The sequence below is a fragment of the Bos indicus x Bos taurus genome, chromosome 25 (assembly GCF_003369695.1).
Source record: "Bos indicus x Bos taurus breed Angus x Brahman F1 hybrid chromosome 25, Bos_hybrid_MaternalHap_v2.0, whole genome shotgun sequence".
NCBI classification, from domain to species: domain Eukaryota; kingdom Metazoa; phylum Chordata; class Mammalia; order Artiodactyla; family Bovidae; genus Bos; species Bos indicus x Bos taurus.
The window spans coordinates 28,006,357-28,033,719 of record NC_040100.1 but is presented as its reverse complement, the minus strand read 5'-3'; the positions used below and the strand labels follow the sequence as shown (position 1 = coordinate 28,033,719).

General features: G+C 49.5%; 2 protein-coding genes across 9 annotated transcripts in view; one reads left to right on the top strand and one right to left on the bottom strand.

Moving 5' to 3' along the window:
* ABCC1 (ATP binding cassette subfamily C member 1) overlaps nucleotides 1-3,905 on the top strand; it is a 152,075-nt gene extending 148,170 nt beyond the window's left edge. For all 4 annotated transcript variants that reach the window (XM_027528199.1, XM_027528197.1, XM_027528198.1 and 1 more), the window contains 3 exons: nucleotides 288-454; nucleotides 1,573-1,767; nucleotides 2,315-3,905. In XM_027528199.1, coding sequence (XP_027384000.1) covers nucleotides 288-454; nucleotides 1,573-1,767; nucleotides 2,315-2,423 — 471 coding nt within the window. In that variant the 3' untranslated portion in view covers nucleotides 2,424-3,905. The remainder of the gene's footprint in view (nucleotides 1-287; nucleotides 455-1,572; nucleotides 1,768-2,314) is intronic.
* A 4,942-nt stretch (nucleotides 3,906-8,847) lies between these two features.
* Nucleotides 8,848-27,363, bottom strand: part of ABCC6 (ATP binding cassette subfamily C member 6) — a 66,348-nt gene continuing 47,832 nt past the window's right edge. For 3 of the 5 annotated variants that reach the window (XM_027527007.1, XM_027527008.1, XM_027527009.1), the window contains 9 exons: nucleotides 22,094-22,404; nucleotides 19,546-19,745; nucleotides 17,512-17,638; nucleotides 16,046-16,147; nucleotides 14,642-14,788; nucleotides 12,556-12,714; nucleotides 12,255-12,421; nucleotides 9,746-9,940; nucleotides 8,848-9,447 (listed from right to left, as the gene is read on the bottom strand). In XM_027527007.1, coding sequence (XP_027382808.1) covers nucleotides 9,339-9,447; nucleotides 9,746-9,940; nucleotides 12,255-12,421; nucleotides 12,556-12,714; nucleotides 14,642-14,788; nucleotides 16,046-16,147; nucleotides 17,512-17,638; nucleotides 19,546-19,745; nucleotides 22,094-22,404 — 1,517 coding nt within the window. In that variant the 3' untranslated portion in view covers nucleotides 8,848-9,338. Of the gene's footprint in view, nucleotides 9,448-9,745; nucleotides 9,941-12,254; nucleotides 12,422-12,555; nucleotides 12,715-14,641; nucleotides 14,789-15,974; nucleotides 16,148-17,511; nucleotides 17,639-19,545; nucleotides 19,787-22,093; nucleotides 22,405-27,363 lie in introns of those variants that run through there. The other 2 variants (XR_003508627.1, XR_003508626.1) reach the window with 2 other exon arrangements.

Below are 27,363 nucleotides of genomic sequence, written 5' to 3'. Positions count from 1 at the left end.
CCTAATCCACATGCTGGTTCTCACTTCCAGAAAGTTCCCAACACGCTTGTGTACTGAATGCTCTGGGAAATATGACAAGAGAGAAATCTGTTTTATTTCCCTTAACTCAGAGTTTTCCAGATTTTTTCCCCCCATCTTTGACATCTTCAGAAGTGGTGATTTGGAGGAGCTCCAAAACCCTATTTTGAACAATTCTGGCGAGAACGTTCTACATCCCACCTATTTGCCCCACCTGTGTCCAACCGTGCCTTGAGCCTCACGCCATCTGCCGTCTTCCCTCCAAATAGGACCCCGTTTTGTTTTCGGGTTCCCTCCGCATGAACCTGGACCCGTTCAGCCAGTACTCGGATGAAGAGGTCTGGACGTCCCTGGAGCTCGCCCACCTGAAGGGCTTCGTGTCGGCCCTTCCCGACAAACTGAACCACGAGTGTGCGGAAGGCGGGGAGAACCTCAGGTAGGCGGAGTGATGCCCAGCCGGGCCTCCGCATCACCTCTGTCGGGGCCTTGGTAGGTTTTGTCTGTTTGCATCAGGTTCAGACCTGGGCTTGAGTTCCAGCTCTGCCACATGAGCCCTTTGTCTCCTAATCTCTTGGGCCTCAAGTTTCAGTATCTAAAACGGGTTTCATGCTGGGCTCATTTTTACTGTGACGTGTAACCAGGATGGTCAGAACAGCTCCTTTGTCACACCGGGTCCCTTCAGTGGAGAGTGAAGTTGTTACATTTTGGAAAGGCTTCTCTCCCAGTCGTAAATAGCACTGCTCTGGGCCCTCCCTGCTCCCACCCACGGCCCCAGCTGCCTGGCCCTTCTCCCAGGCTCCACCCGGGATCCAGCAACTAAAGCGGTAATGCCTGGCACAGCACAGCAGGGATCCTCTGCCTCTCCCACTGCATCCATCACCATGATGACCAAGCACCAGCCCTCAGGTGTGCTCAGCAAGAGCTGGGGCCACTCACACACGGGGGCGGCCAGCCAGGCGGCTCTGCTGGTCTTGGCTCACCCACGTGGGTGGGGGCCGCTGGCTGCAGGCGGATATTCTAGCTGGCCTCCACTGGGGCCGTTAGGCTCTGCCCCGTGTGTCCCTCCTTCCCCGGCAGACCAGCCCAGGCTTGTTGTCACAGTGATGGCAGAGGTGCAGGCGTGAGCACACCCTGGTGTGCATCCCTGTTCCAAGCCTCTAGGTTTGCCAGCATCCCAGTGGCCGAAGCCAGGGACAAGGTCGAGTGCAGAGTCCACTGAGAGAGGCCCTGCAGAACGCAGTTTGCCTTCTGGGGCAAACTTTGCTTGGGGCCAGTTTGTTAATTGTTCTACTTGCTATACAGAACTGATCAGATATCTTGGCTATCACCTCCGAGCTCTGTGTTGAGAATGAATCTGAGGCTGCTTCTAGCTCAACAGGAAGACCATGCTGATCAATTAGTGATGGCCGATGTGGGCGTGGATGTGGGGGTTGGAAGTGCCCTCCTGGTCTGAGCAGCAGACAGTGTCTCCTCTCCCTCCTCTCAGCTCAGGCCTGGGCTCAGTGTCAGGGGTGTTTTTGACACTCGTTTCCTGGTCTCTCTCTCCCGGTCAAGCGTCGGGCAACGCCAGCTTGTGTGCCTGGCCCGGGCCCTGCTGAGGAAGACGAAGATCCTCGTGTTGGACGAAGCCACGGCGGCCGTGGACCTGGAAACGGACGACCTCATTCAGTCCACCATCCGGACGCAATTTGATGACTGTACCGTCCTCACCATCGCTCACCGGCTCAACACCATCATGGACTACACGAGGTGATGCCCTTGGCCCAGAAGGCCTCCAGGCCTCACAGTCCACCCACCCACCCCGTTCACCCACTCATTCATTCATTCATGCAACACTGACCTCATGCCTAGTGACAGCCCTGGTGTCTCTTTGTCCTGGTTAGTACCAGACATTTTTGCGATCACTCAATCAAAAGTTAACGTGTGTGAATGGTCTGCCACATTCCTGGCCCTGTTCCAGACACTGGGGACCGAGCCGGGAGCTGTCACACAAGGACCCTGCCTAATGGATTAGTTGGGGGCGGGGTGCAGAGATGGACAATAAACAGCAACCAATAAAAGCGAATTGTGCTGGGAGGGAAATACACCAGGCGGTAAGAGAGTACTGAAGGTGACGTCACGGGACATTGACTAGAACTGGGGTTGAGGACAGGCAGCCAGGTGGATGGCTACTGCAGCAGGCCTGGCAGAGGGTGTTAGGGGTCTGACCCAAAGCAGGGACTTGCCCAGGTAGACTCCTGGGGCACGGGGTGCCAGCCCCTCCCCCATGCCTCACGTCTGCATCCTTCCCTTGCAGGGTGATCGTCCTGGACAAAGGGGAGATCCAGGAGTGGGGCTCCCCCTCTGACCTCCTGCAGCAGAGAGGTCTCTTCTACAGCATGGCCAAAGATTCTGGCTTGGTGTGAGCCTGGAGCGGGTACAGCTGGTCAGAACTGCAGGGCCGACCTGCCAGCAGTCAGGGACGAGTCAGCATCCCTGGGAACCCAAGCCTCTCATAGACTGAAACCAAAAAGAAAACCCCCCAAACCAAAACATACACAGAGCAGCGGCCCTCTGGCCCTTTTCCCTGGAACTGGCCATGAGGAAATGGGAGAGACGCTGGGATGCAGCTCCCCCCAACAATGCACACGCCCTCGGCTCTGTTATCTCCTGCAGATGCACACACGTTCTCACGCCCCTGGGAGGGCACGCATGTTCTCCCTGCTCTGTGGGGACATTTGGGCCACCAGACTTCCAGAGAAACCGGTTGCGTAAAATCTGCTAGTGACCAAATCCAGCCAACTGCCTCATGTCTCTCCAGCTGAAGTCTGTGGATTCTGCGCCTTGGGGAAGCTCGCTGGTCCCCGGCACCTCTCCGTCCTTGTCTGGCTTCCCCTAGATGCTTGTTTCCCCAGGGCTGCAATTGGAGGTGAGGGGCTTAGTGAAGCCCATGCTCACCCTCAGGCAGTGTCCCGAGGACCACCGACAGCCCTCTCACCAGCCATCTGGTCTACGAGGTCCTCAGCTGCTGGGAACCAGCCTCCTAGCCCTGCCTCCAATGGGACTTGCTGTCTGGACTCCGAGTGACCGGGCCTGGAGGTCCAGGCTGGGAGAGCCCTCTCAGTGCCGGCTTCCCCGCTTGGCTGCTCACCTCCTTACCCACCTCAGTCTTTGCCTTCCTCCCTCCGTCTTTTTACCCACAGCTAGAATGGGTTTACGCCTCCAGGTGCCTGAGAATGAAAACCTGCTCATAGTTAACGAAGCGTTCTAAGCCAAGAGCGCCAGTCCCTCCAGGTGGGAGCAGCTGGTACTGAAAAGAGCCCCTGTGAGTCTCCTCCTCATTTGTAGATTTCAGTTTCTCACCGGGGGCCACTGGTTCACTGTCAAAGCCGGCACGGTGGATGACTTGACTTACGGTTACTGAGTCTCTTCTGAGACAAGAAAAGGCCCTTTTCACAAGGGTCAGTGATTTTCTTTCTTTTTTTTTTTTTTTTTAAAGTACTGCTCCAGGGAGATGAACAGTCTCAAGACTTTAATTTCTTGGGAGGAAGCGTTAGGCTGAAGACTGGCACCCCAGGGAATGGCCAGGTTGGTCCAGCATCTGGAGGTTGGGGGCTGTCTTCTCAGCCCTGTAGGTCCCTCAATTGGAGGCCAAAGTGAGACCCAAAAAGCAGAGAGAGGTTGCTATTCATGCTCGCTATGTGAATTACATTGCTGACTTCAAACCAGAGAAGCATCTGTCTCCTTTTAGGTGAAAATATATATTTATTTTTTGTAAGTTAAACCATTCTTTCACATTAGATAAACCAAGTGTTTCTTGGGGATCTTTTTGTAATGACTTACACTGGAAACGTGAACATTTGCAAATAATTTGCAGTAAAAAAAGAAAAATTTTATTTCTTTCTAAACGACTGTTCCATTTTCTTTCTAGCGAGGATTCCCGCTCTCTCTCCAAGAGTCAGGATGGGGCACTTCTCGTCTGCTGCTGTCCTTCCTTCTTGGCAAGCGTGTTGTTTCTAGAGGGAGCTCTTGGAATTGGGAACCTAGAGGTGGGGTTTTGTGGGGACTCAGCGTGGCATGGTGGACGGACTTGAGGCCTGCCCTCATCCTCTGCAGGCTGTGTGACCCTGGGCGAGTCACTCCGTCTTCATCCCTCCGTTGCCTCGTTTGTAAAATGGGGCTGATCATACCTGCCTCCTGGGCTTGCTATGAAGATGAGCACTGATGGTGGGTCTTCTGTGCATGGCCCAGGTCAGGTTCTAAGACACAGGCAAGGCAAGCATCACGTGTGGCAAGAATTTCCCTTGGGAGCTTCCCTGGTGGTCCTGTGGTTAAGAATCTGCCTTCCAGTGGAACGCATTCCCCCCACCCCAGCACGACGGTGTCCCTCTCCCTCCAGGCTGCCTTGCTGGAGGGGCTGGGGGGCGGGGGGTAAGATGCTCAAGGAAAAGCAGCTGCAAGGTTGTAACCCTTAGAATGAGAGCCACGTGGGAGAGCCTGGTCGGTTTTAGATGTGCGTGTGTTTGTCTCAGGGCCTGATGCTGAGTGTTAAGGTCCCGGGTCAGATCCCACATGGCCACAGGACCCACGTGTGCCTGTGGGTACGTTGTGGTTGAAGTTCACCCGCTTCATGAAGAGGGGCGGGTGCAGCATTAACCCTGAGGAAGGGGAGGAGGGGGCCCTGCACACCTGCCCTTCCAGGTGAGCGCCCCAGTGCCGTGGGAGGAGAAGGGGGACCAAGCTTGGTTGTGCACCTGCTGTGTTTCAGGTCTGGACTTAGCACTTTGCACAGCTCTCCCCTGGGAGGGGAACTGGGCCAGAGAGGAGCCCCAGGCTCACCCGCCTGCTCACCTCGCTGCTGTTCTTCCAACCTCAGGGTCCTCCCTCTTCCCCCAGCTGTTGGCATCCCCTGCTCTCTTCCCTGTTTGACAGTGGCAGCTCCGTGCGAGCAGGGCTGTCTGTTCCTTGCTGAACGCCCACCTCTAGAGCAGGGCATAGGGTAAGTACTCAGTGACCACATTCTCTGAACCGGACCTGAGCCCAGAGTGGAGTTACTGGGGCCCTAGAACTTGCCCTTCCGGAGTCACGGCCTCACTGGTAGATCTGGGATCCTCGTATCCACCTGACCAAGTGGCTGTGAGGGGAAAACTGATTGGGGTAAAGCACCCAGCGTATGCCTAGCCCTTAGGACGCCTTCTCACATGGTGATGCCACTTGTGCATTCATGCGTCTGTCTGTCTGTCCATCCACCTATCCATCTCTCCCTCCATCCATCCAGTCATACAGTCGGTAAATGTTGACCCCTCCTATACGCTTTGTACCGTGCTGGGGCCAGGGAAAGCACAGCCAACACAGATGCACCAATCTCCCATCTCGGCCCAAGAAGAAAAAGATCCCTTTCCCTCGGGGCAGGTGGGGGGGGGGGGTGGATTCTGGAGTGGAATTTAGCTGTTATCTGTGAGCTGATAATTAGAGAAATGTGCAAGGAGTGGTGTGGCACAGTACTTCAGTCGTGGGCTCTGGAGCCAGCCCGCCTGGATTCACATCTCTACTTACACTCTGTTTTGCTCACCTGTAAAAGGGGCCTCATGATACCACCTCCCTCAGCAAAGCATCCTAAGAAGGTGCAGGGTGACATAACTTCCCTTTCCAGTTGTGAGGATTAACTGGGCAACAGGCATTTAGAGCCTGGCTCTGTGTTGGCAGTGACCAGTGGGACTCGGGTGAGGTTGAAGGACCTACTGAGAGAGGCACCGACCAAGGAAGGTCTGTATGTGGCTTTCCTGGCTCTTCACTGTCTCCGCATGCCAGCCAGGCGCTGCTGGCAGGACCCACAGCAGGGGGATTAATGGCCCGGGTGGCCGGTGGGCTGGTGTCCAAGGAGCCATGGGGTGCGCCCGACAGCAGCCTTGTTAGCAGGCTTTTGAGGGTGCTGGCTCCATGGCCCACACTCTGCTTCCTGGCAAAACACTTCCCTCCATGAAGGAGGCTCTTGTGGCCCTGGAATGACCCCAAGGGAGGGTGCCAACCACACAGCTGCTGCCCATGGGGGCTCTCCCGGGGTGGCAGGTGGCTCAGCTCCAGGCAGAGACACAAGCAGCGCTGTGTCTGGTCCCTTCCTGCATGTCGCCGCAGCTTGCAGTTGGATGGACACCCGCCTGAGATGATGTGGACTTTGGCGGCAGGCCCAGGGTAGATGCCCGCTCTGCCACTTCCCAGCAGAGTGGGCCTTGCCAGGTCATGTCCACTCCCCGAGCCTCAGTTTCTTCATCTACAGAATGGGGCAAAATCACTAGTAATGATATTTGGCTGGCATGACGGGCAGGCAAGAGATGCCAACACTCACCCCATTTTGAAGTTGTCAAAATGAACTGGTCACCTCCTGAAAAGCGGGAGGTAGCAGCTGGGTTTAGATTACTCTGGGCTGAAAATCCCAGGTCAGGATGGACGCCCCGAGCTGGGTGGGACATGGCAGGCTGTGCCCTGACAAGTAGGTGGGTGTCGACAGGCTCCTCTGACTCACTACCACAGTGCCCAGGTATTGGTGCATTGTTGATGGCGGGGATCAGTGATTCAGTGGGCAGTCACTGTTTCATCTCAACTAGAGGAGGAGGTGCTAGTGGCTTCGAGTGGGTGGAGGCCAGGGATATCGCTGACCATCCTGCACAGGGGGCATAGGACGTCCCTGACCTTGGCCTTCCAACAGCATCTCCCCCCTGGCACCTGGTAGGCAGAAGTGTGACCAGAAATGCCCCGGGTGTTCCAACTGCTGCTGAGGCAGAACTCGGTCTTTGATAAACAAATGGATGAAACACTCCAAATCCTGAGCAAATTCTCCTGGTGAGGCCCAGGAGACCTGGCTCCTCACATCTCGGTTTTGGAACTCAACTGCATGCTGGGTTTGTGCCTGGAGAGGGCCGTCCCTTGTATGGGTTGTGGTTTGCACATCTGTTCAGACAAGATACTCCCAGGAGCTCAAAGATGAGGATGGAGCAGTGGTCCTCAGTCCTGGCTACACAATGGAATCACATGGGCTGGACACCACACCAGTGATGATGGGGGTGGGAGGGAGGCGGGTGTGGTTGAGGGGTCCACGTGGAGATGGAAGCGGGCAGCATCCCAACTGTGACGGATGCAGGAAGTTGTATGGGCGATGCAGCTGCATAGAAAGTAAACACATACACTGCTGCTGCTTCTAAGTCGCTTCAGTCATGTCCAACTCTGTGTGACCCCATAGACGGCAGCCCACCAGGCTCCCCCGTCCCTGGGATTCTCCAGGCAAGAACATACACAGTGAGGACAAGTAAAGCTGGGAGTCTGAACACGTTCTGTGGGTTGTACCAATGTCAATTTCCTGGTTGTGATATTGAGCTATTGTCTTTTAAGATGGTACCGTTGGCTTCACAGGTGAACTCTATCAAACATACCATACCTATCCTTCTCAAGCTCTTCCAAAGAACCGAAGAGGAGGGAACACTCTCAAAGACATTCTATGAAGCCACCATCACCCTGATACCAAAACCAGACAAAGACATCACCAAAAAAGAAAATTATGGGCCAACATCTTTGATGAATATAGATGCAAAAATTCTCAACAAAATATACATAAACTGAATCCAACAACACATAAAAAGATCATACACCACAACCAAGTGGGATTTATCCTAAATTCACAAGGATGGTTCAACATACATAACCAATGTGATACACCATGTAAACAAAAGATAAAAACCACATAATCACCTCGATAGATGCAGAAAAAGCATCTGACAAAATGCCATTCATGAGAAAAACTCTTAACAAAGTGGGTACTGAGGGAACATATCTCAAGATAATAAAAGTCATTAATGACAAACCCACAGCTCAGAATACTTTGAAAGCCTTTCTGCTAAAGTCCAGAATAAGACAAGGATGCCCACTCTTACTTCTTCTGTTCAAGATAGTACTGGGAGTCCTATTCACAGCAATCAGACCAGAAAAAGAAATGAATCCAAATTGGAAGGGAAGAGGTAAAATGGTCATTATATGCAGATGATATGCTACTATATATAGAAAACCCTAAAGACTGCATAAAACCTACCAGAACTGATAAATTCAGCAAGATAGGATACAAGCTTAACATACAGAAATCTGTGCATTTCTTTACACCAACAATATGTCAGAAAGGGAGAGTAAAAAAAACTTTCAAAATTGCAACCCCCCAAATAAAATACTTAGGAATAAACCTCACCAAGGAGGTAAAAGACATATTGCTGAGAACTCTTAAGATATTAATAAAGGGAATTTGTGGTGTTGGAGAAGACTCTTGAGAGTCCCTTGAACTGCAAGGAGATCCAACCAGTCAATCCTAACTGGAAATCAATTCTGAATATTCATTGGAAGGACTGATGCTGAAGCTCCAATATTTTGGCCACCTGATTCTAAGAGCCAACTTTTTAGAAAAGACCCTGATGTTGGGAAAGATTGAAGGCAAAAGAAGGGAGCCGCAGAGGATGAGATGGTTAGAAAGCATTATTGACTCAATGGACAAGAATTTGAGCAAACTCTGGGACACAGTGAAGGACAGAGAAGCCTGGCGTGCTGCCTGGGGTTGCAAAGAGTCTGACACGACTGAGTGACTGAATAACAACAACAAAGATGGTTCAAAGAAACAGATACTCCATGCTCTTGAACTGGAAGAATTAATATTGTTAAAATAGTCACATTTTATGACTATTTTATGATGTATATATAGCACAGGGAAACTATGCTTAATATCCTATAATCATAATGGAAAAGAATATTAAAAATAATGTATATGTATAATCACTTTGCTATACAGTAGTAATTATCACAACATTGTCAATCAGCTATACTTAAAAAAGAAAGACGTTACTATTAGTGGGGAAGGGGTATACAAGAGCTCTCTGGACTATTTTTTTCTTTCTTTTTTTTTTACTGCTTGTCAATCTGCAATCATCTCAAAATAGAAGGGGTACTCTGTGAAAGGTACGCATACCACTGCTCCAATCCCAGGGATTCTGATTTCATTGGTCTGTGGTGGAGCCTGGGCACAGACAGGTCTGGGGGTCCCTGGTTGAGTCCAGGGGGCAGCCAGGGCAGAGAGCTGCTGTTGACTTTGGTTCTGGGATAGAAGGGGTTGGATGGGCCCTGATCAGGCCGACTTTGGGGTGGCTGCGTCCTCCTGGCTCTGGGATGATATGGCAGTTTCTCCTCCCAGAGACTAGAAAGGAGTCTAGACTCAATTCCACGGGGCCACTGATGACCCCAGGTCAGCACGTCTCTAGGGCTTGGCAGAATCTCCGGATTGGTGGGGCTGGAGGAGGATGGAGGGGCCATGCTCAGACCAGGCCTGACTCCTGTGCCAGCCTGTAAAACAGGCCCTTCTGGGCCAGCAGCTGGGCCGGGCTGCCACTCTCTGCCACCTGCCCCTCGTCCATGACCAGAACCCTGTAGGGGAGAGACAGACAGGCAGCTCCTTAGACTCCAGCCCATGGACTCAGTTGCTCTGAAGGCCCAGCATGTCTGCTCTGTGAGAGTCTGGCCTTCCATGTAGCTTCTTGACCCTGATGACCCAGTTGGAAGCATCTGCAGGACATGTGTCCTCAGGCTCATCCTTCCCTTGTGGGCACCAGTCTTGCCATCTGTACAATGGGCACTTGATAACGTATTCCAGAGCCCTCTGGCTCTAAATCCTGATGCAGGAGTGCCAGCTACATGGAGTAGGATTGGGGGGAGGGGGGCTTACCTGGCACAGTCCAGCACGGAGCGCAGGCGGTGGGCAATGAGCAGTACTGTGCACTGTGCAAACCAGCTCCCCAGGGCGGCCTGCATCTGGCGCTCGGTCCCTGGGTCCACAGCAGCCGTGGCCTCGTCCAGAATGAGGATCTGGGTTTTCCGGAGAAGGGCACGTGCCAGACACAGGAGCTGCTTCTGGCCCACGCTGGGAATGAGTGGGACAGTCAGGCCAGATGTCTGCACGTCGGGCCTGACCCGCAGGGCGTGCCCACAAATGTGTCCCCATTCCCACGGCAGCCACAGGAGCGTGGGATGCGTGCCCCTACTTGCGGGTCCCCTGTCTACAGAGCTGACAGGAATCCTCATCCTGCCATTGTTGAGCAGAGTGACATTAGGCAAGTCATACAAAGCCTCTGTGCCTCAGTCTCCCCATCTGTGGAATGGCTATTTCTATCTCTATTCCACGGCCTTCCCTGTGTGCCAGATACATCCCGTGTGCTGGTGGATACTGACTTATCTCATGGAGACCACAAAGGTGGGAGTTATGTTACAGAATCCTTCCTCACTAGGTTGTAAGGACAAGCTAAGTCACGTAAAAGCCGTGATCATCACAGCGTAAGTCCTTCTTTTACCCCAATTACAGATGAGGAAGTTGAGGGTCAAGGACACGCAGTCACTGAGCTCCCAGAGCCTGGAGGCTCAAGGGTGTTTGAGGGGCTATTTCCTGCCATGCTCAGCTTCTGCTCCGAGCAAACCCTTTAAGGAACCTGGACTGACTATGGCCTGGTGGGTGTCAGATGCCTGGACCTTGCTCCAGACTCACCACTTGTGAGCCAGGCAAGTTGGTAAGTCTGAAGCCCAGATTCCAACTCTGTGAAATGGGATTAGTGAGACTGTGGCTTTGAGGATTAAAATGAATCATGAAATGAATATTTCTTATACACCAGGCACTGTATCAACAAGTTTACATGTATTATTCAATCCTTTCATGGGTAGGCAGGTTCTAATTATTATTCCCATTTTGCAGATGAGGAAACTGAAACACAGGGGATTAAATAACCTGCACAAGGTCCTCCACTTATGTCTGTGCTCTTGACCACCAAGTTCTGCTGCCCCTCTACTGCCATTACCACCCATGGGCCCTTACCCTAACACCTTCTGGGTCAGGTGGGTTGAAGAATCCAGAATGTCTTGAGTTTTAAAAAGGCACACACCTGTACATCTATGTTCACAGCAGCACTGTTGACAGTAGCTAAAATGTTCAAACAACCCAAGCATCCATCAATGGATAAATGGATAAGAAAAATGTGATCTATCCATACAACAGAATATCATTCAGCCTTTAAATAAGGAGGAAATCTGGCACTTGTTACATCATGGGTGAACCTGGAGGACATTATGCTATGTGTGATAAGCTAGTCACAGGAAGACAAGTTTTATAATATTCTACTTGCTAGGTAGTTAAAATAGGGAAACAGGGCCCCAAATGGTGGTCCAAAATGACAACGGGAGAACATACTCACACTTCTTTCCCTGATTGGACCTGCCAAGTTCATGCTTCATTTACATTTGCACAACATCCTCCTCTCAGCCCCTGCCCTCATTGGTCTCAGCTTATGCTTCATTTGCATAAGAAATTGGAGCCCAGAGGGAAGACACAACCCCTTCCCTGATTGGTTTTGGGCTCATGACTCATTTGTATGGGGCACAACCAATCAAGCCCCAGGAACCACCAAAGAGGAAGTAACGAGATATAAAAAGGAAAACTGAGACAAGACCATTCCTACGGGGATTGGTCTGCTCTCACATCCCAAGAGAGTACTGCTTGCTTAATAAAACCTGCCTGCTTGAGCTGTCCTTTCAATCCTTTTGTCATTTCAATCCTTTGCTATGACAAGACAAGAACTGAGGGAGAAGAACTGACCCAACATACTTATATGAAGTACCAAGAATTCTCAAACCCAGTGAAACAAAGTTAAATGGGGCTGGAGGGAGGGAAGAATAGAGAATTGCCATTTAACGGCTACAGAGTTTCCATTTCACAAAATGAAAAAATTCTGGAGGCACAATGATGTAAATGTACTTAAGTCTACAGAACTGAACACTAAAACATGGTTAAGATGGTAAATTTTATGTTATGTGTATTTTACGACAATTTCTTAAAGCTTTTAAAGGCATACATCATATGTTACTTAACAACCCCAGTGAGAAAAATAAAGACATAAATTGCCTTGTGTCAGCAGAGGTTGGCTTTTGCCACCAAAGAAATTTAGAAACAAATTTAGGAAAAAGAAACTTGATACTCAGAGATTGTGTTGGAGTTAGAATTGCTTATGAGGGATGGGATTTGTACTGAGGTTACAAACAGAACAGGGTTGATAATCCTATATGATAACCCTATGGAGATGACTTCCACGGCATATTACTCTGGTGGTGGTGGTGGGGGGGGGGGGACATTGGCCCCACCTGTCTCTCCCCCAGCACCTCACAAAGCTTTTGGCTGGCTGGGGTGACCCTACCTCAGGTTGTCACCTTGGTCGGTACACTCGTAGTGCAGCTGGCCAGGCAGGCTGGCCACCGTGGCTCTGAGCTGCACTGTCTCCAAGACCTCCCAGATGGCTTCATCCGTGTGCTCTTGTAGCATGTCGAGGTTCATTCGCAGAGAGCCAGGGAACAAGATGGGGTCCTGGCCAGGAGGGACAGCAAGTCAGAGCTGGGTCCAGTCACACCTCCCATCTCTGCCCATCCCTCCCACCTCTGCCCACCCCTCCCACCTCTGCCCACACCTCCCATCTCTGCCCACCCCTCCCCAGGCCTCACCTGGGGGATGATGGTGACCCTGGACCGCAACGTGTGCAGCCCCACTTGGGCAATGGGGACCCCGTCGATCCAGATCCCGCCCTCAGCCGCCTCCACGAGCCGCAGCAGGCCCCCGGCCAGGGAGGACTTTCCGGCCCCTGTCCTGCCAACGATGCCCACCTGCCAGGGGATGGGATGGCATGGCCTGTTCCAACCAGGCCTGGCCAGAAGGCAGGCCACAGAGGGTTCCTGGACATGCACCCAAGGTCCATCCACCTATCATCATCCTTTGTGCATCCGTCCTTCTATATGCCCATCCGTCCTTCCATCTGCCCACCTGTCCATATATCCACCCATCAATCTGCCCAACCGTCTGTGTGTTCGTCTCTATCTTTCCTCATCCTGATATATCTCTCCCATCTTTTCATTCATTTCCCCACCCTTCCTTCTGCTCCTTCATCCTTCCATCCTTTCCTATCCTTTCATCCACACCACTCCATCATTCTCATCTTCCCTTCCATCCCATGTCATCTGTTTATGTCCCATCCTTCTCTCAGTTGCCCTTCCTCCTATCCCACCCTTCCTTCCAACTACACTGATCCTTTCATCTGTCCATCCTTTCTTCCACACACCATCCTTCAATGCATATTCCTTCCTTCTGTCTCTTTCACTCCACCCTATCCATCCATCCATCCTTCCATCCATGCCTCTTCCTTCCTTCCATCCAGCCCCCAACCCAGCCATCCATCCTTCACCCTTCCATCTACCTGCCCATCTTTTAATCCATCCCCCATCCTTCCTTGACATTTTGTGGGGGATCAACACGGTTTAATAAATGAATGAAGCATCTGTGTCACCCACTGTATGACAAGCACTCTTCAAGGCAACAGGAATACAGAAATTAAGGAGTCCCTGCTCCAAAGGGCTCACCATCTGGTCTTGGAAATAGTGCCCTTGAGTAAACTTAATTTTAACCCAGTGTGATGAACAAGCCCTCTCTATAGTCAAGCTCTGGCCCTGCAGCAATGGAGGCAAGCACGGAGCTGTTGTTCATGTTGCCTGGGATGGAGGTTATCAGAGAAGGCTTCATGGAGGAGGGGATACTTGAGCGGAATCTTGAAGGATAAGCAGGAGTTCAGGGAGGGCGAAGGTTCCAGCTGAATGATACCAAGTACTCGGCTGTAACCTCTCCGAGGGCATCACCGTGTGTGCATCTGGCCTAGAGGCCGCTGCTCCCCAAATGTTGCCTAATCCCTTGTAGGACAGTGAGTGAAGTGGGTAGCTGGGCAGGGCCTTGAATGCCAAGCTCAGGAGTTTGGGTTTTACCAGAAGAATGTGAGGAGGGAGGGAGGTCTGGAGCAGGGAAATGATGCGCTCAAATCAAGATCACAGGAAAACAGGTTGGAGGGTGTGAAACAGGAGGTTGGGGGGGGGCCTGGAGCAGTTGTGGGGAGGGCAGAGAGGAAGTACCACTGTGTGGGGAGGGTAGAGAAGGATTCAGGGATTCCGTGAAGCAGTCTGACTAGGCATCTGTAAATGGAATGATGCTAGGCTTGATGTTGGAGTAAAAATGCAAATAATCATGAGTAAAAAAGAATTGGTGAATACTTTTATAGCACTTGCTATGTGCCAGGTAGGCACTGCTGTATTCAGTTTCTATGTATTAACCCAGTTAAATTTTTCAACAGCTCTAGGAGGTTGACATTATTATTCCCATTATTACAGATGAGAAAACTGAGACCAAAACATGCAGTGACTTGCCCAAGGTCAGTCAGAGCAAAGCCAGAAATGGAGCCCACGCGAACTGGATAATATGTGGAACAGTCAACATAGCACCCAGCACATAGTAGGTGTTCAACTAATGACAGAGGAAAAAGAAAGAAGTTGGGGAGATGCTTCATTATCTGAGACATCAAGAAGGTGAGTGGTTTCACCGAGAAGGAAATTGGTCTGGGGAAGATGGTAAGTCCCATCGAGGGAGTGAGGGGTCTGGAGACTGGGGACCTGAGGCGGGGAGGGAAGGAGGAAGCTGGTGCTATGGACCTGGACCCTGGGGTGATGCCCAGCCTGGCCACCATGAGGAGGGAGTTGTAGATGAGCCACTCACCTTCTCTCCTGCGTTGATCTTGAAGGACACGCCCCGCACAGCCAGCGGGAGCTCGGGTCGGTATCTCAGCCCAAAATCCCGGAACTCAATCTGCCCCCTACGAGGCCAGGGCGGGTGGGCTGCACAGGTAAGCGGCTTCCAGGGAGCCTGAGGCAGGAGGGGACACTGGGTCAGGGGAACCTTTCTCCAGGCTTCTCATGAAATGGCCTACCTCTCTGATCCTCAGTTTCCTCATCTGTAAAATGGGCATGCATGCTAAGTCACTTTAGGCACATCTGACTCTTTGGGACCCCACAGACTATAGCCCGCCAGGCTCCTCTGTCTATGGAATTCTCCAGGCAAGAACACTGGAGTGGGTTGCCATGCCCTCCTTCAGGGGAGCTTCCCAACCCAGGTCGATCATGTCTCCTGCACTGCCAGGTGGATTCTTTACCTCGTAGTGCCACCTGGGAAGCCCCATAAAATGGGCATATTTATTGCTATTCTCTAGGGTTCTTACGGGGCATATAGCAAGGCTAAAAACAAATAATATTGAGTATTGTGAAAATTATAATGGTGTTGGCTACTCTTTAAATTATTATTATTAGCCAGTATTAACTGTCAAATAATATTCTTTCACTAATAGAGGTAGATACTCTCCTTTTTTCTTAATGAAAAGGGCAACTCTGCACAGTGTGGAGACTGGTGCTGCCATACGCTATTCCTGTGACCTTAAACAGGTCACTCCACTCTCTTGAGCCTTGACTTTCCCATCCATGAAATGGGGCTAATCAGAGTGGTGGACATGTGTTGAGCATTTACGGTGTATTGGACTCGGTATGAAGTCCTTTACTGTGGGATGACCTCACCCCGAACTGTTAGGCTGCTGCTGTGTTTCTCTTCTGCTCCTACAATGCTGCCATTATGTTTCAGTAAAACCAACCTCATGGACTGTAGCCTGCCAGGCTCCTCTGTCCATGGAATTCTCCAGGCAAGAATACTGAAGTAGGCTGCCATTTCCTTCTCCAGGGGATCTTCCCAATCCAGGGATCAAACTCAAGTTTCCCGCACACTGCAGGCAGATTCTTTACCATCTGAATCACCAGGGAAGCCTCCAACTATCATGTTACCATCATGCTATTGCTATGTTTCTATAATGTTGCCATCATATCACTATCGTGCTGTTACTCATGGTGCCCTGTCATTCGGAGTGCCCTGCTGTGCCTAAGCTAGGAAGCCGAGGAACCAGGATTTGACCTCGTTCCAGACCCTACCCTCTTAACTATGACTGCCGCCTTGGCTGTGACTCCGGTCTACAGTGGTGGGGGCCCTGAAGCCAACGGCAGATGTCAACCTGGGTCCGCCGTCCTCTGCTGTGAAGCCCGGATGGGACCTGCTGCCCCCGCCCCACCTCCCGCCCGTCACCTCCTTGGGCGTCTGGGCGTAGTCCTTCAATCGTTCCACCGACACAATGCTGCTCTCCAGGTCTGTCCAGCTGCGAACGGCCCACTGCAGCATCTGGGTCACCTGATGCAAGAAGACCCCTCAGGACAGCATCAGCAAGACCACCCCAGGTGAGGCAGGGGCTGGGAGGTAGGATCCAGGGCAAACAAGGGGGCAGAGTTTGACTGTAGCCACAAGGACCCCTTTAGTCAAACTGGAGTATGTGGACCAGAAACGAGCCCTCAGACATCAGCTTGTCCAATCCTTCTTGAAGCAGGTAGGGAGACAGGACCAGAGAGGGCGCACAGCCCTCCCAAGGACACCCAGCAGGGCCCAGGCCCGCTGACTTCCATTCAGAGAGGACTCCCAGCACTGACTTCCGTCACACCGGGAACCTCACTGAGCTCCTCACCAGGGCCCACTTGCCCTGTCTGCACCAGCCCTGCCCCCAGCCCTCCCAACCTCTCCCTCTAAGCTTGCCCTCAAACACTCTCTCCAGCCACACCGCCTTTTGTGCTGTTCCTCTAACACCAGTCGCACCTCTCCCCCCATGCCAGGGCCTTTCCTCCTGCTGATGCCACACCAGGACCACCTTCCACTTCCCTTCCCCGTCATCGCACTCGAGAGCTGCAGATCTTAGGCTCCCTCCTCAGAGACGCCTCTGGACCACGCGCTAGAAAAGCACCCTCCTGTCAGTCAGGCTACCTCCTCTTACTTGCTGCATCCTTAAGCTTAGTTGCCTCAACTACAGAATGAGGACAATAACAGTACCCCTGAGGGGGCCGTGGGCAGGACTGAATGAGCTAGTGTTATAAAGCTCTTAGAACAATGTCTCATTCACAGTGAATGCTACTTGCATATGCACGTGTGTTTATATATATATGTTTTTTTTCCTTCCCTTAGAAGTGAAAAAAGTGAAAGTGTTAGTTGCTCAGTCGTGTCTAACTCTTTGTGACTCACACACTGGAGCCTGCCAGGCTCCTCTGTCCATGGGATTCTACAGGAAAGGATACTGGACTGGGTTGCCATTCCCTTCTCCAGGGGATGTTCCTGACCCAGGGGTCAAACCCAGGTCTCCTGCATTGCAGGCAGATTCTTTACTGTCTGAGCCACCAGGGAAGCCATCCTTTACAGATGTCATAACCTGACACTAGATATTGTTATTAAGAGTTAACAAAACATTAACAACACGCTGGAAATGGACTCTATATATGTTATCTCAATGAATCTTTACAACATCTGGAAGGAAGGGGTTACTGCCCAGAGGAGTACACTGAGGCTCCAAGAGGGAAGAAGAGTCTTGCCCGAGGTCCAGCCTAGGCTCTGGCAGAGCCGTGTTTTCCCCAGTGGCTGGTAGGCTGGACTCGGGTCCTTGAAGGTCCCCTGGCAGGGGTCTGCGTGCACTCTGCCCACAGCCTGGAGCCCAGGTTTGGGGGTGTCTGGAGTACCTGGAGGGCGGCAGAGACAGAGAAGCCCACGAGGCCGGGGCTGAGGTGGGCCTTGCTCAGCACAGCACACAGGGCAGCCACGAACACCAGCCCGTTCCCCACCAGCTCCAGGTTGGCAGCGAGCCACCTGCGAAGGGACAGGTAAGAGTAGCGTCAATGGGGGCCTCTCAAGGGACACCTGCTTCCCTGGGCACAAGGGCTGTGCCAGCTCCAGTGCCCACAGGGTCCCGGCTATGATCTCCTCCACACCCAGGCCCTGCCCGAGCTCGGAGGGTGGGGGAGGCCCAGGCTGCCCCATTTCTCCTGAGTCCAGCTCAGAACCCAGCACACAGTAGGTGCTCAAGTAAGCTCTGCTTTTTGTCCCTGGGCTGTGGTGAGCCACATCCCCTGTGTTCCCCCTGCCTAAACCCCACCTCCGTCTTCACCTGACCAACATCCTTACCCTCACACAAGTCAGCTCAGATATCACCTCCTCAGAGAGCCCTTCAGACCACTCCTTCCTTCTATCACTCTTGAAAACTAAACTAATCTGTCCTTGACTGTCGGCCTCCATCAGCAGATCGTGAGCTCCATGAGGGCAGCAACTTCATCTCGTTCATGGCTCTGTCCCCACCGAGAACCCAGCACAGGATCCAGCACATAGTGGGTGCTCAACAAATATATATCAAGTGGCTGAAGAAATACACACCCCTTTTATTGCATTCCTGCTCTACCATCATTTGTTTATTCATTCGTTCAGCAGATGTGTATCAGGCACCTACTGTGTGCCACACATGCAGGAGATGCTGGGGACAAGATAAAAAACCCTGTCTTCAGGGAGCTTTGGGTTTCACTGCACATAACACCTAGTCCTCCTAACAACACCACGGTGGGGAGACTCTTGTCCCCAATGGACAGATGAGGACACGGGGGCTCAGAGGGTCCAAGTCCAGACACATAATAAACACAGTGATTTGAAGCCACATCTGCCTGATTGAGGGTCCGCCACTTCCTAGATGGCTGACCTTGGGGGAGTCCCTTCACTTCTTTCCTCCTTGGCTTACCCATCTGTGGGATGAAATAATATCTGGCTTATTACAGTTGAGAGGATTAAATGAGATACACCCGCCGTATATGGTGCAGAAATCATTGACCTCTGGACAAAGTAGGTGCTTCCTAAATGTTTGTAAGGTTCCTCCTCCCTAGGCTAGGACCCCAGGAAGGGGCCAGGACAGGTCCCCCAGGGGGCAGATGGAGTTGAGACACTACCCACAGCTACAGAGCTTCACAGCCCCAGCTGGCTGGGGACCTGGGCAGAAAAGAGAGGAACTGACATTTACTGAATTCACATCTGCTATAGGCTTGCCCTTCTCCACACTCTGGCATCACACTGCCTGGATTCAAATCCTGATTCCACCACATATTTGCTGTGTGGCCCTGGGAAAGTTCCTAAATCTCTCTGTGCCTAAGAGTCATCCTCTGGGAAAGAGTCTCTGCCTGGTGGCGTTGCTAAAAGGATTAAATCAATTAAGCCACAGAAGATGCTCAGGACTGTGCTGGGTATGTGGTGAGCACGTTACAAGTATTAGCGATATTTGTTTAGTCTCAACAGCCACTCCACGAGTGCAAACCCACTTTAACGAATGAGGCTCAGAGAGATTATGTGACTTGCCCAAGATCACCCAGCTACCAAGTTGGAGAGCTGGGATTTGCACCCGTGGCTGTCTGTTCTCAAAGCTGGGGTTCTTATTCTTGCTTAGTACTGAAAGGAGACTGAGGATATTTATGTAGCTCCCTTGTCATCAAGGCAACAGAGGGTTCTGCCCTTTTTCTGACATCTGTACCTCCTGCCCACCTGCTGTCGGGGAACCCCAGGCCAATCTGCATCTGCTCATCTGTGAGCCATGTGCACCCCTGGGATCTAGGCTCTGTTTACCCTCGACTCGTGGTGTGACCCTGGGCAGGCCACTTGACCTCTCTGGCCACACAGTATGACATTCTCTCATTCTCAGGGGACACAGATGGATTACAGGGTCTTTTCTGACCCCTTCCTACCTGTCAGCCACCAGCCGCGGGAAACTGACTCTCTGGCTTTCATCCACGTGTGCGTCATTCTGAGCCGTAAAGGGGCCCTGGACCCGGAAGGCCCTGACCACTGGCCCGCCCTGGAATGTCTCGGCCACATGAGAACATACATATGAGTATCTGGCTGACTCCAGGCGTCTGAGCTGGCACGAGCTGGCCACGTATAGGCTCTGAAGCAGGATGGCAGAGAAGTCACAAACACAGAGAGAGTCTGAGAAGCAGAGGGAGTTGTTACCAGCTAGCTGTGTGACCTTGGGTCAGCTGCCTCTCCTCTCTGGGCTCCAGTGTCCTTGCAGAATCAGAGTTCCATGGGTCATTTTAAAAATCACCTGGGAAGCCTCAAAAACTCCCAGTGCCTCACCCCAGAACTATTAAGTCCGAACTTCTGGCATCATCAGCATGGCTTTGGAATTTTTCAAAAGCCTTCAAGTGAGTCTCAAGCACACCCAGGGTGGAGAAACCACTAATCTGTTGTACATGTCTCATTCTCAGCTCCAAGGCCAACTGCTTCACTCAGGGCCAGTCACTGTGGGAGCAAAGCCACAACAGGCAAGGAAGGCAGCTGGACAAGTCGAATGCATTCACTTAACTCGAGGATTACATGTCCAGTGCTGGGAACACAGTGATGAACACAATGTATGTTGTTATCTGCTTTGACATGGGAAGTGTTGTACAGCTGGCAGGGGGGGAGGAACCTGCCTTTGTGATCACCGGGCTGCATGCCAGGCTCTTTCCGAATACAGCTGACTCTTGAACAACATGGGTCTGAACTGCATGAGTTCACTTATTTGCGGATTTTTAGTAAATCTCAATGGGAGAAGGCAATGGCACCCCACTCCAGTACTGTTGCCCGGAAAATCCCATGGATGGAGGAGCCTGGTAGGCTGCAGTCCATGGGGTCGCTAAGAGTCGGACACAACTGAGCGACTTCACTTTCACTTTACACTTTCATGCATTGGAGAAGGAAATGGCTACCCACTCCAGTGTTCTTGCCTGGAGAATCCCAGGGACGGGGGAGCCTGGTAGGCTGCAGTCCTTGGGGTTGCACAGAGTCGGACACGACTGAAGAGACTTAGCAGCAGCAGCAGCAGTAAATCTCAATAGTAAATACTACACTACGACACAACCCACACGTGGCTGAATCTGTGGATACGAAGGAACTGTGTATACAGAGGAGCGACTGGAACTCAGAAGCACATTTTCAATAGCAAGGAGGGTTGGTGCCTCTAATCTCCATGTTGTTCAAGGGTGAACTGCAGTATTTGGTCATGGTGAGGTGGGCATTTGGAGGTGGGCAGTGGTGTGAATATAGAAGCAGTAAGCATCGTTCACAGCATATACATAAGAACACCAGGGACTCAGAGGAATTAAGTGGACCAAGCCTCTACAGCACACAAGTGCCAGGACCTGGGTTCAAATCCATCTCTGCCCAACTCCAAAGCTTCAGACAGAGAAAGCAGTTCCTCCCCCAGCTCAAGAGGGTAGAGAAGAGACTTGGGATAGTTGTGGAGGGAAGTGATACCATGGATATTGTCTGGTTATCATGTTGTTTTTTTCTACTTCTGATTTTTGTCTGGCTACCAAGGTTTTTTTCTACTTCTGATTTCCTTGAGGGGATGGGAGGTTAGCTGTCACTAATAAGATCTGATCAAGGAGGTAGTCACATGACATAGCCCTGCTAGGCAAAGTAAACTATTCCTTTGGTCACAGTGATGAGTTCAGGATGAACATATGCCCCATGAAGGGCCAATCTGAATCTTCCCTGGAACTGATGTATGATTGCTGAGCTGGAGAAAGGTTGCTTGTGCTGGGGTTGCTGAGGTGGGAGGCTGTAAGTACAGGGTTGCCCTCTGGAGAAGACATGTGTGCAAAATTAGGCCAAGCAGAGCTGAATAAGTGAGTCTTAAATATTGGCATGGATTGGAATTATCTGGAAGGTTCTTTAAAATCCAGATTTCTAGGCCCCACCTCCATAGTATCTGAATCAGGGGGTCTTGGATGGGGCCTGAGAAGGTGTATTTCTAACTAGTTCCCAGGTGAAACTGATGCTGCTGTTCTGATAACACACTTCGAGATCCACTAAAGGGTGATGTGGAGTGACAGCACCCTGATAACAGCTGATCCCCTACACCCTGGGAGCATAAGTCATTGAATTGGGTTCTTGTGTTTAAGCTAATTTCAGTTGGTCTCTGGTTTTAACCATTGAAAGAGTCTAGCCTAATACAACAGTCTTCAAGAGCTTGCAATGCCTTCTTGGTTTCCAGATCACTGGAGAACAGGAAGCTGATTTCGGTAGCAGCCTGATAAACTATTAGACATTAAGAAGTTTGATGTGAACATTTGAGAGACAGAGATGAGAATAAGTGTTAGACCATGGTGTCTCTGTCTCTGAGAATTCTTTTAAGGGTGGCCCCTAGATGTCCAGCTGCATTGAACCTCTTACACTGAGTCCTGTCCAGACACAGGGGACTGGAGGTGACCTTGGATGACCCCAGGAGCCTCCTTGAGCTCTCCTTACCTGAAACCCAGCATAGAGGAGGAGCAGTGGCAGGATGGCCACGACAGCCAATGGGGTAGTCACTGTCACCACCAGCCCAACTTCCAGGAGTCCGAAGGCATACATCAGTAGAGACCGGAGTTTGTCTGGGATGTCCACATCTACTATGTCTGTCTCCTTGGAGAAGCGGTTCAGCAGGTTCCCAATGGGCGTCCTCTCAAAGAAGCCAATAGGAGACCGGGCCACATCCCACAGCAGCCCCCGGAAGAGCAGGCTCGATGCCCGGATCCCACCGAGGAGCACTGTGGCCATGGAGGCAAACAGCCCGATTGCTGGGGACAGAGACATCAGGGCATCAGGGCTGGAGACCCCCATCACCCCATGGTGACTATCTTATCTTATGACCACCCTGATTATCCCTTGATGGAACCACCATGTAGAGGGTTGAATAGTGTCCTCCTTCCATATTCATGTCTACCAGGAATCTCAGAAAGTGACCTTATTTGGAAATAGAGTCTTTGAAGATATTATTAGTGAATGAGCTTGAGATGAAATCATCCTGGATTTAGGGCAGGGTCTAAATCCAATGACTGGCGCCATTGGATAAGAAGAGAAGATGCTGTGAATATGGAGGCAGTGATGCAACACAAGCCCAGGTATGCCAAGGATGGCCGGCGACCAGTAGAAGCTAGGCGAAAGGCATGGGACAGTTTCTCCTTCAGAGCCTCCAAGAGGGACCGATTTTTGCTGACCCCCTGACTTTGGACTTCTGGCTTCAGAATTGTGAGAGAATAAAATTTCTGTTGTTCTAAGCTACCAAGCTTGTGGTAATCAGTTTTATGGCAGCCCCTTTGTTCTTGTTTAGCTGCTTAGTAGTGTCTGACTCTTTTGTGACCTCATGGACCGTAGGCGGCCAGGCTTCTCTGTCCATGGGATTATTCAAGCAAGAATACTGGAGTAAGTTGCCCTTTCCTCCTCCAGGGGATCTTCCTGACCCAGGGCCTGAGCCCGCGTCTCTTGCATTGGTAGGTGGATTCTTTACCACTAGTGTCGCCTTGGGAAGCCCACGGCAGCCTTAGGAAACCAACACACCCACTTCCTCCCAGAGCCCATCTACGTTCTTGGAATGGAGCTAACTTCATTCTTTGTTTCTAGAGTGGGGAGAATTTCATCCCCGGACAATCCAAACCTCTTCAGTTAGTTCAGGGGTGAACACATGACCCAAGTCAGGCCAATAAGAGTGAGACCTGGGACTCTGCTAGGACTTTTGGGAAGAGGTGCTCACTTTTTTGAGGTGGCCAGACTGGAGCTGTGAGATACCATCTTACCACCAAAGCAGGTTGCCTGCCTGCACAGGAAGCTATCATAGAGGAAGAAAAGGAAGCTAATCTTCCAGCATTTGTTGAACCTCTGGATCCAGCCATACCTGAAGCTAGTTACCTATGGATTCCAGTCGCATAAGCCAATACGTTCTCTTGTTGTTTAAACTAGGTTGAGACATATAGTTTTATATAGTTAGTACATTATACCTATATAGTTTTTAGCTATATTAATTTCAAATAGAGCAGACTTTAGAGTAAGGCAAGTTATCAGGGATAAAGAGGGCATTATATAATGATAAACGTGTCAGTTCTCAAGAAGACAGAACAATCCTTAATGTGTACTGCCTAATAACAGGGCATCAAAATATGTGAGGCAAAAACTGGTAGAACTGCAAGGAGAAATAGATGCATCCATTATCATAGTTGGAGACCTCAACTCCTCTCTATAAGAAAAGGACAGACGCAGTGGGCAGAAAATCAGTAAGGCCAGAGATGAACTCAACACCACCATCAGTCAACTGGATACAATGAACATCAATAGAGCACTTCATCCAATGGCAGCAGAACACAAATTCCTAAGTTCATATGAAACATTCACTAAGATAGACCACATTCTGGGCCACAGAAAACACCTTAACAAATTTACAAGAGGAGAAACTTTACAATGTCTGTTCTCAGACTACAGTGGAATGACACAACAATACTTGGAAAATCCCCAAATACTTGAAGATTAAACAACACATTTCTAAGTAACACATGGGTCAAAGGAGGAACCTCATGAGAAATCTTAAAATATATTAAACTGAATGAAAATAAAAACACGGCATCAAATTTGGAGGATGTAGTGAAAACAGTACTTAAGATGAATGGAGAGCACTGAACGGGGCTTCCCAGGCAGTGCGAGGGCTAAAGAGCCTGCCTGCTGATGCAGAAGACATAAGAGATGCAGGTTTGATCCCTGGATGAGAAGATCCCCTGGAGGAGGGCATGGCTGCCACTCCAGTATTCTGGCCTGGAGAATCCCATGGACAGAGGAACCTGGGGGGCTCCAGCCCATAGGGTGGCAAAGAGTCAGACCGAAGCGACTTAGTGAGAGCCTGATAGTACTGAATAAGCATATATTAGGAAAAAAGGAAGCTCTAAAATTCACCATCTGAGCTTTCACCTTAGGAAACTAGAAAAAGAAGAGAAAACTGAAGCCAAAAGGAGCAGAAGAAAGTGAACAATAAAAAGCACAGTAGAAATCAATGAAATGGAAAACGGGAAATCATAAAGAAAATCAATGAAAACAAAGCCAAGGTCTTTGAAAAGATAAAAAAAAAATTTTTTAAGATAAAAAATACAAGCTTATAGCCAGACTAAGAAAAAAGAGAGAGGAGACAAATTACTAATATCTGAACTTTTAAATAAAAGGATGTCATTACAGATCCCATGGATATTAAAAGTATAATAAATGAATACTATGAATAACTCTATGCCTATAAATTTGACAACCTAGGAGAAATGGACCAATTCCTTGATAGATACAATCTACCTAGACTTATGCAAGAAGAAATAATCCAAGTAGGCCTATTCAGAAACTATTAGAGAAACTGAATTGATAATAGCTTTCCAAAACAGAAAGTGCCAGGCTCAGGTGAGTTCCTCGTTGAGTTCTAACAAATATTTAAAGAGAAATTACATTAATCTCTACAATCTTTTTCAGATTCTCTGTAATATCGTTCAGAGGATTGAAGCAGTGGGAGTATTTCCTAACTTATTCTATGAGGTCAGCATTCCTTAAAGCCAGAATCAGACAAACATTACAAGAAAACTGCATAGACCAATGTCTCTAAAGAACGGACATGCAAAAATCCTCAACAAAATAACAAATGAAATCCGACAATGTATGAAATGAATTATACATCATGGCCAAGTGGAATTTATCCCAGATATGCAGAGCTGCTTCAACATTTGAAAAATCAATTAATGTAATCTACTACAGAACAGACTAAAGAAGAAAAATTACATGATCATATCAATAGATGCAGAAAAAGATTATAAAATCCAGCACTTGTTCATGAAAAAAAAAAAAACCCCAAACAACAAAAACCTCTTTCAATAACATATGACTACATTAAACTAAAAATCTTTTGCACAGTGAAGTAAATTATCAACAAAATGAAAAATTAGCCTACTGAATGGGAGAAGTTATTTGCAAATGATATTTCTAATAAGGGGTTCATATCCCAAATATACTAAGAACTCATCCAACTCAATGTCAAAAAACCAAACAACCCAACTGAAAAATGCACAGAGAATCTGAATGGACATTTTTTCAAATACGACATACAGATGGTCAGCAGGTGCTTGAAAAGATGCTCACCATCACTAGTCATCAGGGAAATGTAATGAGATATGATCTCACACCTGTCAGAATGGCTATTCTCAAAAAGACAACAAAACAAGTGTTGGTGAGGATGTGGAGAAAAGAGGACCCTTATGCGCTGTAGAGGGGAATGTAAACTGGTGTGGCCACCATGGAAAACTGTATGGGACTCCTCAAACTATTAAAAGTAGAACTTCCATACAATCCAGCAGGTCCAAGTCTAGACATTTATTCCCCCCAAATGAAAACACTAATTTGAAAAGATATAGGCACCGCTATGCTCACTGCAGTATTATTTACAAAAGCCAAGATATGGAAGAAACAGAAGTGCCCACTGATGGATGAATGGATATACAAGACGCAGTATATATACAATAGAATATGACTCAGCCGAAAAGAAAACTCTTGCCATTTGGGACAACATGATGGACCTAGAAGGTATTATGCTAAATGAAAGGACAGAGAAAGACAAATCCTGTGTAATTTGACTTATATGTGGAATCGAAAGAACAAAACAAATAAACAAACATAACTAAACAGAGTCACACGGAGAGAAAAACAGGAGGTTGCTATAGGAGAGGGGAGTGGAAGGAGGAGAGAAATAGATCAGAGAAGGGACAAATTTCCCTTTACAATATAAATGGGTCAAGAGGTATGAAATATATAGTGTAATATTGTCAATAATTATCTAATATCTTTTTATGGTGGCAGAGCATAACTAAGACTTCCCATGGGCACCATTTTGAAATGCAGACAAATATCAAATTACTATGTTATGGAGCAGGAAACTGGCATGAGACCAATAGTCAACAAGTACCGTAAGGGAAAGTTGAAAACTCTGAAGAGGAACTAACACAGCGTTGTATGTATTACACTTCACAAACGAACACACTCATATCAGATTTCTGGTTGCCAGAGGTGAGGTGTGGGGGGAGGGAGAACTGGATAAACGTGGTCAAAAGTTAAAAACTTCTAGCTATTAGGTAAGTAGATACTGGGGATGTAATGTACAACATGATCAATATAATTAACATTGAAAGTGAAAGTGTTAGTCAGTCGTGTCCAGCTCTTTGCAACCCCATGGACCGCAGCCCGCCAGGCTCCTCTGTCCATGGAATTCTCCAGGCAAGCATACTGGAGTGGGTTGCCATTCCCTTCTCCAGGGGATCTTCCCGACCCAGGGATCGAACCTTGGTCTCCTGCATTGCAGGCATATTCTTTACCGTCTGAGCCACCTGGAAGCCCTAATTAGCACTGATGTATGTTGTATATGAAAGCTAAGAGAGTAACTCCTAAGAGTTCTCATCACGAAGAAAAATTGTTTAATATTTGTTTAACATTTTGTATCTTATACAGAGATGACAGATGTTCACCACACTTATTATGGTAATCAGTTCATGATGTAAGTCAAATCACAGAGCTGCGTGTCAACTACATCAATAAATGTGGAAGAAAAATACAGTATAGAACTCAGAAAAAATAAAAAAGACTGTGTGGTATTGGTGAAAGCACAGACAATCAGATCGATGAAACAGAGGTGAAGGTGTAGAGCACAGATAATTGTAGGCAGTGAAACTATTCCATATGACACTCTAATGGTG